This window comes from Penaeus vannamei, chromosome 37, assembly GCF_042767895.1.
Source record: "Penaeus vannamei isolate JL-2024 chromosome 37, ASM4276789v1, whole genome shotgun sequence".
Taxonomy (NCBI): Eukaryota; Metazoa; Arthropoda; class Malacostraca; order Decapoda; family Penaeidae; genus Penaeus; species Penaeus vannamei.
The window spans coordinates 21,401,790-21,411,789 of NC_091585.1; the positions used below are offsets into that span (position 1 = coordinate 21,401,790).

Consider the following 10,000-nt stretch of genomic DNA (forward strand, 5'->3'; position numbering starts at 1 on the left):
CCATTCCCTTCCACCCACTCCCCTCCACTCCCCTCCCCACTCCCTCTCCCCACCCCCACCCACCAACCACCCACATACCTGGTTCGACCTCTCCCTTGATCGTGCCAATGACATTGTACGACCTCGCCCTCATCTCGTAGTTGTGAGTCTGGAGGCGGAGTCTGTACTCGCTGTAGTCGGCCTTGAAGAACGGCCCGAGGTTGTACTCGACGCCCTCCAGTCCTCCAACCCAACCCTCGGGTGTCGGCTGGTCGCTCCGGAGCTTTCTGGGGAGGGAAAGGAGGTTTGGGGTGAGGTGAGGAGGGTGTGAGGAGGGAAATGAGGTTTGGGATGAGATGAGGAGGGTGTGAGGTGGGGGGGTGAGGTGAAGTTGAGATGAGGAGGGCGTGTGGTGGGGGGAGTGAGGTGAGGTCGAGATGAGGAGGGTGTGAGGTTTGGGGTGAGGTGAGGAGGGTGTGAGGTTTGGGGTGAGGTGAGGAGGGTGTGAGGAGGGAAAGGAGGTTTGGGATGAGATGAGGAGGGTGTGAGGTGAGGTTGAGATGAGAGGGTGTGAGAGGGAAAGGAGGTTTGGGTGAGATGAGGAGGTGTGAGGTGAGGTTGAGGCAAGGAGGATATGAGGTTTGGGATGAGATTTAGGATGAGATTTAGGATGAGTGAGGAGGGTGTCAGGTGGGGGAGTGAGGTGAGGTTGACATGAGGAGGGCGTGATGTGGGGGGAGTGAGGTGAGGTTGACATGAGGAGGGCGTGATGGGGGGAGTGAGGTGAGGTTGAGATGAGGAGGTGTGAGGTGAGGTTAATATGAAGAGGAAAATGAACTGTGAGATGAGTGGGGTGTGAGGTGAGGTAGAGATGAGGAGGGTGTGAGGTGAGGTAGAGATGAGGAGGGTGTGAGGTGAGGTAGAGATGAGGAGGGTGTGAATTGAGGTAGAGATGAGGGGGGTGTAAGATGAGGAGGCAAATGAACTGTTAGGTGAAGTGAGTGGGGTATGAGGTGAGATGCGTTGGGTGTGTGGTGGGGTGTGAGATGAGGTTAAGTTGATGATTTTGAAGTGAGGTGAGGCTGAGATGAAGTATGAGACGAGTGGAGGTGAGGTGAGGAGTCTGAAGCGGGGCTTAAGATGATATGTAGTGTGAGGTGAGATGAGAATCAAGACTTGAAGTGATATATGAGGTGAAGTTTGAGATGACATGTAAGAAACGAGGGAATTTTGCGAAGAAGAAGAGGGAGAAGGAAAGAGAGATAAGAAAGAAGGCTGATTGGAAACATGACGAAAGATATAAAAAAAACACTTAAAAATTAGTTAAACACATCTCAGAAATGAACAATCAACCTATTATCCAATCATATACAATCAATTAACCAGAATGGCTTAAAATATCTCATCAAAAACAAAAAATCTCTCCCATGTATAAATATTCCTTTATCCTAATCCATACAATTGCTCTACCACAGTAATCAATAATATTCTAATAAACACAGCCATTTGCCATGTTTTTTTTATAATCTTTTCACCACAAAATCCTAAAATATTTTCATTGAAAAATACACTCAATAATGCATTGAAAAATACTTTAATCCCTGTGCTGTACAATACACACATTTCATTAAAAAAAAAAAAAAAAAAAACTTGATATTCCTTTTATCCTTCCTACGCTACAAAATCCCATAATATTTTACTAACACACAATTCTCCCGTGACGCATGAAAATCTTTTTATCAGTATGTATAGATAATTTTGATACAGAAATCAAAATAGTTCAATTATAAAGCACATATCTCTACAATATGTAAAAATCCCTTTATCTTTATACGTGCAATCTCTGTAAAACAAATAATGCTAACATTCCATTAATAGCACACATTTCATTATTTCATATCTAAATATATACACAATCCTTCTATCACACTATCTTAAAATATTTCATTAAACACACAAATCATTCAATAATGCACAAAAGTTCTTTTATCCTCTACCATAAAAGCACAAATACCTCAATATCTCACATCCTTATACATACAATCCCTCTAATACAACATCTCAAAATACAGACATAAACAAACATCCTTTTATCCTTATATACTCAATCCCTCAAATGCAAGAGCTCAAAACTCTCCTCCCCCTCCCTCTCCCCCCTCCCTCTCTCTCTACCCCCTCCCCCACTCCCTCTCCCCTCTCTCCTCTCCTCTCTCTCCTCTCCCTCTCCCTCTTCCCTTCTTCCCTCTCCCCTCTCCCTCTCCCTCTCCCCTCTCTCCCTCTCCCTCTCCTCTCTCCTCTCTCTCCCTCTCTCCCTCTCTCCCTCTCTCCCTCTCCCCTCTCCCCACTCTCCCTCTCCCCTCTCCCTTTCTTCCCTCTCCCTCTCCCGCTCTCCCTCTCTCCTCTCTCCTCCCTCTCCTCTCCCTCTCCCCCTCTCCCCTCTCTCCCCCCTCCCCCTCCCTCCCTCCCACTCTCTCCATTTGACTCCCACTCCTCCCACTCACTCCCACTCCCACTCACTCCCACCCCACTCCCACTCCCACTCCTTGCCCCTCCTCCCCTCCCCCTCTCCCTCCACCTCTCCCCTCCCCTCTCCCCCTCTCCCTCCCTCTCCACTCTCCCCCTCTCCCCACTCCCCCTCTCCCCCCTCCCACTCTCCCCTCTCTCCCTCTCCCCCTCCCACTCCCTTCTCTCCCCTCTCCCTCTCTCCCTCTCCCCCTCTCCCCCTCTCTCCCACTCCCTCTCTCCCTCTCTCCCTCTCCCTCTCGCTTATACGTAAAATAAATCCCCCTTTATCTTTATACGAACGATCCCTACTTACTCCAGGATCACTTTGGCATCGTTGTATCCAATTGGCTGGCAGGGAATTTTGGCCAGACCCGCGTCCTCCTTGTCAACACGGTAAGCATGTTCTGAACGTGAATGGAAACAGATTTTTGTCATTTTAAAAAGGTTTAAGTGATAGGGTAAGGATCGTGTGTTTTATTGTGAGATTAGGTCTTGAGGTTATCAGTGGCATGATGCATGGTGGTCTATTTATTTTAAAAATATATATATTAAAGCAAATTTTCCTTGTCTTTTTAATAATCCTTTGAAAGTCTCATTCTCTCTTTTTTGTTGTATTAAAAGAATGTGCCTAATTTTCTTAACCTCTAATAAGGAAAAATACTTTTTTGACCCTAATTAGACAAAAAAATCACTTTTGGGCCCTTAATTAAGAAAAAAATGGCTTTTTAATTAGTCAAGATAGGGTGATAATACAAAACATAAAAGTATAATAATGATAATACTTCTAATAAGAATAATAATCATTATTACTGTAATGATAATGTAAAAAATATGATAATAATTGTTGTTGCCAGTACTATCATTATTATTTTTATTATTATTATCATTAACGTTATCATTATCATTATCATTATCATTATCATTATTATTATCATTATTATTATTATTATTATTATTATTATTATTATTATTATTATTATTATGATTATTATTATTATTACTATCATTATTATTTTTATTATTATTGTTATTACTACCATTATCATCATTACCATAATCATTATTATCATCATCATTATAATCGTCATTTAATGATCATTATCATCAGTTTCATTATTACTATTACTACCATTGTCAATATCATTTTTGTTATTATTAATATCATCATTACTATTATCATTATCAGTGCATTGTCGTTATCATTATCATTATCATTATCATTATCATTATCATTATCATTATCATTGTCATCATCATCATCCTGATTGTCATAATCAAAATCATTATCATTATCATTATCATCATCCTGATTGCCATAATCAAAATCATTATCATTATCATTATCATTATCATTATCATTATCATTATCATTATCATTATCATTATCATTATCATTATCATTATCATTATCATTATCATAATCATCACCATCATCCTGATTGTCATTATCACCATCACCATTAACATCACACAAAAAAGTCAAAAACAATAATAACACAAATAAAACCAAAAATAATAAAACTACGACTACACCAAAGATGACCTCACTTGACCTTACCTGTCGCAGGCCAGCCAGGGGTCAGGGGGTCACCGTCGCCCATGAAGGTCGTGCCCCGCTGCATGCCTGTGCCCGGAAGCCAGCCCTTGTTGGGGTACACGGCCTCTTCTGAGACCCCTTCAAGAGCCACGTCCAGTGGGTCTGAGAAGAGGATGACGCCCACAGCATTCCGGTCTTGGGCGTGCTGGATCTGCGGGTGGGCGTGAGGTGAGTTTTTTTTTTTTTTTTTTTTTTTGGGGGGGGGGATTTTCTTTTTTTTTTTTTTTACTTCTTTAATGTTGGTTTCTTTTTTGTTTTTTTTTTACTTTTTGGATTTTGGATTCTTTTTTTTTTTACTTTTTGGATTTTTTGGGGGAGAGGAGTTTTTTCAGGGGGTGGGGGTTAAAAGGATTTTTTTTTCTTTGGGGGTGAAGATTTAATTTCTAAGATGATGGGTTAAAAAAAAAACTTGGATTTCGAGTTTGTTTGCTTTTTTGGGCGCAGGGGGAAGGTTTAAAAGGATTTTTTTTGAGGGGGGGTGAAGATTTAATTTCTAAAGTGGTGGGTTAAAAAAAGTGGATTTTGAGGGTTTTTTATGTATGGGGGAAGGTTTAACAGGATTTTTTTTGGGGGGGGGGGATGCAGTGAAATTTTAATTTCTGAGGTGGTACGTTAAAATAGGTAGATTTTGAGTTTGTTTGATTGTTTGTTTTGGGGGGAAGGGGGTTCTAGATCAAACAACAACAACAACAACATTAGAACAATAACAACAAGAACTCACATTGAAATTTTGTATAATCAAAATTTTTCTAAGGGTTAAAAATGGATTTTTTGATGGGGGAGGGGGAAGGGGGGGAAGGGGAAGACTTTCAGAACAAAGACAACAGCAACAACATTAGAACAATAACAAGAACTCATATTGAAATTTGGTATAATCTTTTTCTAAGGGTCAAAAATGGATTTTTTGAGGGGGGAGGGGGGAGGGAAGGGGAAGAGTTCCAGACCAAACAAAGACAACAACGGCAAAGAAACAAGAACAACACCAGCAAAGAACAATAACCAATATCACCGTACTTTATTTCCTCTGAAGATCTTGCCATACCGAGCCATGACAATCCGGCCTGTGACATTAACGCCCAGCTTCTCCAACTGGTAAAAGTCTTCCACACGCCCGTAGTTGACGTAGACCACGCCCACGCCGGGGTCAGTTGTGATGTCACCTTTAGAGGGAAAAAATAGGATGTGGATTTTTTTTTCATGGACTGATTCAGGAACAGAAACGGAGGCAGACAAATACATATAAAAATACATAATTCGCTCTTCCATACATACACGAATACAACCATCCACCAGCTACACATACAAAGATACTCCCTTCCCATTCACACACACACACGTATACACACAACCCTCCACCTCCACACACACACACACTACCACCCCTCCACGCACACAAAACCCCCTGTCTACACACACAAATTACCCCACCCCATCCCCATCCCCCTCCACGCACACACAAACACCCCCCCGCCCCCCCTCCCCCCACAAAACCCCCTTTCCACACACACACACACACGCGCGAACACCCCCTCCCACCCCACCCACCTCCTGTCCCACCCCTACCTCCTCCTCCCTCCACTCCCACCCCACCCACACTCCTCCCTTCCTCTCCCACCCACACCCTCCTCCTCTCCCACCCCACCCTCCTCCTCCCCTCCCCCCTCCCACACCCCACACCCCCACCCTCCTCCTCCCTCCTCCCCACCCCACCTCCTCCCCCCTATCCATCCCACCCCACCCCTCCACACCCACCCCCACACCCCCACCCTTCCCCCAACACCCACCCATACCCACCCCACTCCCCTCCCCCTCCCCCCCACTCACCCGCGGGCGTGTAGGCGTTGAACGAATGAACGAAGTCGGGGTCCTCGTCGTCCTCGTGCAGCGGGATCTCCTTGTAGGCGCTCGTGAACACAATGTCCCCGCTGCCGTCGGCGAGGGTGATCTGTCGGGGGGAAGGGGGGGGGGGAGAGGAAGGGGGGAGGGAGGGGGGAAATGCGTTTAGTTCTTCTCTTTGGTATATATCTACTTTAATTTACAGTTTTTTTTAATATATATAATATATATTATATATATATAATATATTATATATATATATATATATGAAAATGAAACTAGCCACAATGAGAAATGAAAATAATCGTGACGTTTCGAGCTCTTTACGAGTTCCTCATCAGACAAAAACCGAAATGGATCCATTTCGGTTTTTGTCTGATGAGGAACTCGAGAAGAGCTCGAAACGTCACGATTATTTTCATTTCTCATTGTGGCTAGTTTCATTTTCATTTTTGTGCACACGTTATTGTGTTTGTGCTTGTGTTCACACACACACACACACACACACACACACACACACACACACACACACACACACACACACACACACACACACACACACACACACACACACACACATGTATATATATATATATATATATATATATACATATATTTTTTTTTTTCTGCACTTATGTATCCATATTCAACTTACTGAATTATCTTATCTTCTCTCATTATCAGGAAGGGATTTTATTTGCCTTGAACGAAATTTTCCGTTCCTTATCCTTTTTTTCTCATCATGTGTGTGCGTGTGTGTGTGTGCGTGTGCGTGTGCGTGTGCGTGTGCGTGTGCGTGTGCGTGTGCGTGTGCGTGTGCGTGTGCGTGTGCGTGTGCGTGTGCGTGTGCGTGTGCGTGTGCGTGTGCGTGTGCGTGTGCGTGTGCGTGTGCGTGTGCGTGCGTGTTCCTAGAGACCATAAACCCGCCCCGCACAGCCTCCCACGAGACACATCTTAAAAAGGCTGTTAAACCACACGACATTACAGCCACAGTAAAACCTGATAAGCCTGGGTTTATGAGAGCATGTTGTAAACGAGACGAAATCATAAAACGCGGAAAGGCAAGCAGGCTAATCTCAGCTGATTCCTTGTGGTGCCTTTGATGTCATTATCAGTATTATCATTATTATCATTATCATTAGTAGTAGGGGGTAGTAAGTCTATGATTTACTATTTTTCATTATTATTGCTAATATTATTATCATTGTTACCGTAAGCACTTTTATTATCATTATCATCATCACTATTGTTCATAATGATAACGATAATAATGATAGTAATAATAATATCATTATTATTATCAATATCATCATCATTATTATCATCATTATCATCATCATTAATATTAACATTAATATCATTACTATTACCATTATCAATATCATCATTAGTATTATTGCTGTCATCATCATCATTACTATCATCATTATCATCATCAGCATCATCAGCATCATAAGTAGTAGTATTCCCACAATCATTGTTATCACCATTATCATTATGGCTGCAATAGCAGCTGTAACGGTAACTATAGTAGTAATAATAGTAATAGTATTGATACTAGTCATAATAGTAATAACATAAATAGCAGTAATGTTTGTAAAATTATCTTCATTAGTAGTAAATTTAGCAAGAATAGTAGCAGGAGTGGTGACGGCTGCAACAACAATATGAGTAATAGGTATCATTGCAGCAACAGTTGATACCATTATTAATAATAATATCACGCTTATCATTTCCCTCCCAAGTTAATCTCATCAAATTCCTCACACACACACACACACACACATACATACATACATACATACATACATACATACATACATACATACATACATACATACATACATACATACATACATACATACATACATACATACATGCATGCATGCATGCACACGCACACGCACGCACACAAACACACATACATACGCACACACACACACCTCCCCATTCTAAAATATATAAATTAACAAACGAATTATCAGAGATAAGTAAATACATAAATAAATACACACACACACACACACACACACACACACACACACACACACACACACACACACACACACACACATATATATATATATATATATATATATATATATATATATATATATATATATATATATATATAAACACCTCATTTTATACACTCTCCCATACCCTCCCATATCCAACCCCTCTCGCCCCCCAACCCCCCTCCCCCCTATCCCCCCCACACACCAAAAAAAAAAAAAAAAAAAAAAAAAAAGAACCTTACCAGATTCGGATTCGTGTGGTTCGGACGCGACAGCAGGATCTCGTAGGGCTCCAACTCCGCGGTGTCGAACCCTGAGGCCTCGAACCGGTCCCGGATCATCCGCGCCAACTCGTCGTCTCTCAGGGTGGCTGCCAGGTGGGGCCTCCGGGTCAGTTCCCTGGGGGTGGCATGGGTATTTCGGGTGTTGGTATGGGTATTGGGGGTGTTGGTATGGGTATTGGGGGTGTTGGTATGGGTATTGGGGTATTGATATGGGATTGGTGGTATTGTTATGGGTATTGGGGGTATTGGTATGGGGTTGGTAGTGTTGGTGTTGGTATGGAGTTGGTGGTATGGGGTTGGTGGTGTTGGTATGGGTATTGGGGGTATTGGTATAGGGTTGGTGGTATTGGTATTGGTATGGGGTTGATTGTGCTGGCATTGGTCGTGTTGGTATTGGAATGGGTAATTGTGGTATTGGTATGGGTATTTCGCGTGTTGGTATGGGGTTGGTGGTGTTGGTATGAGGTTGGGGGTGTTGGTATGGGGTTGGTGGTGTTGGTATGGGGTTGGTGGTGTTGGTATGGGGTTGGTGGTGTTGGTATGGGTATTTCGGGTATTGATATGGGATTGGTGGTATTGTTATGGGGTTGGTATGGGTATTGGGGGTGTTGGTATTGGTATAGGGTTGGTCGTGTTGGTATTGGTATGGGGTTGATTGTGCTGGCATTGGTCGTGTTGGTATTGGAATGGGTAATTGTGGTATTGGTATGGGTATTTGGGGTACTGGTATGGGGTTGGTGGTATTGGTTTGGGGTTGGTGGTGTTGGTATGGTGTTATTGGGGGTATTGGTATGGGGTTGGTGGTGTTGGCATTGGTCGTGTTGGTATTGATATGGGTAGTTGTGGTATTGGTATGGGGTTGGTGGTGTTGATATTGGTATGGGTAGTTGTGGTATTGGTATTGGTATGGGGTTGATTGTGCTGGCATTGGTCGTGTTGGTATTGGTATGGGTAGTTGTGGTATTGGGATGGGGTTGGTGGTGTTGGTCGTGTTGGTATTGGTATGGGGTTGGTGGTATTGGTATGGGTAGTTTTGGTATTGGTATGGGGTTATTGGTCGTGTTGGTATTGGTATGGGTAGTTGTGGTATTGGTATGGGTTTAGTGGTGGTGGTATGGGTATTGGGGTGTTGGTATGGGGTTGGTGGGATTGGTATGGGGTTAGTGGTGGTATTGGTATGGGTATTGGGGGTATTGGTATGGGATTGGTGGTATTTGTATGGGGTTGGTGGTGTTGGTATGAGGTTGGTGGTGTTGGTATGGGGTTGGTGATGATATTGGCATAGTGTTGGTGGTATTGCTATGGGGTTGGTGGTATTGGCATGGGGTTGGTGGTATTGGTATGGGGCTGGTGGTATTGGCATTGATATGGTGTTGCTGGTGTTGGTATGGGGTTGGTGGTGTTGGTATGGGGTTGGTGGTGTTGGTATGGGGTTGGTGGTGTTGGTATAGGTATTGGTGGTATTGGTATGGAGTTTGGTGGTATGGTGGTGGTATTGGTATGGGGTTGGTGGTATTGGTATGGGGTTTGTGGTATTGGTATGGGGTTGGTCGTGTTGGCATTGGTATGGGTAGTTGTGGTATTGGCATGGGGCTGGTGGTATTGGTATGGGGTTGGTGGTGTTGGTATGGGATTGGTGGTATGATGCTGGTGGTGATGGTATTGGCGTTGGTATGGGGTTGGTAGTGTTGGTATTGCATTGGGGTTTGTTATGGTATTGTTGTTGGTATCGGCATTGGTGGTGTTGGTATTGGTATGGAGTTGGTGGTGGTGGTATGGTG

The 10,000-nt window shown here is 43.2% G+C and overlaps 1 protein-coding gene across 1 annotated transcript in view; it reads right to left on the minus strand.

The window, feature by feature from the left end:
* The window catches only part of LOC113805763 (N-acetylated-alpha-linked acidic dipeptidase 2), a 41,878-nt gene that overhangs the window by 9,625 nt on the left and 22,253 nt on the right, over window positions 1–10,000 (minus strand). The window contains exons 4-9 of the mRNA XM_070115221.1: window positions 8,178–8,334; window positions 5,906–6,026; window positions 5,096–5,241; window positions 4,043–4,232; window positions 2,798–2,888; window positions 79–266 (exon numbers count right to left, since the gene is read on the minus strand). Of these exons, the coding sequence (XP_069971322.1) occupies window positions 79–266; window positions 2,798–2,888; window positions 4,043–4,232; window positions 5,096–5,241; window positions 5,906–6,026; window positions 8,178–8,334 (893 nt within the window). The remainder of the gene's footprint in view (window positions 1–78; window positions 267–2,797; window positions 2,889–4,042; window positions 4,233–5,095; window positions 5,242–5,905; window positions 6,027–8,177; window positions 8,335–10,000) is intronic.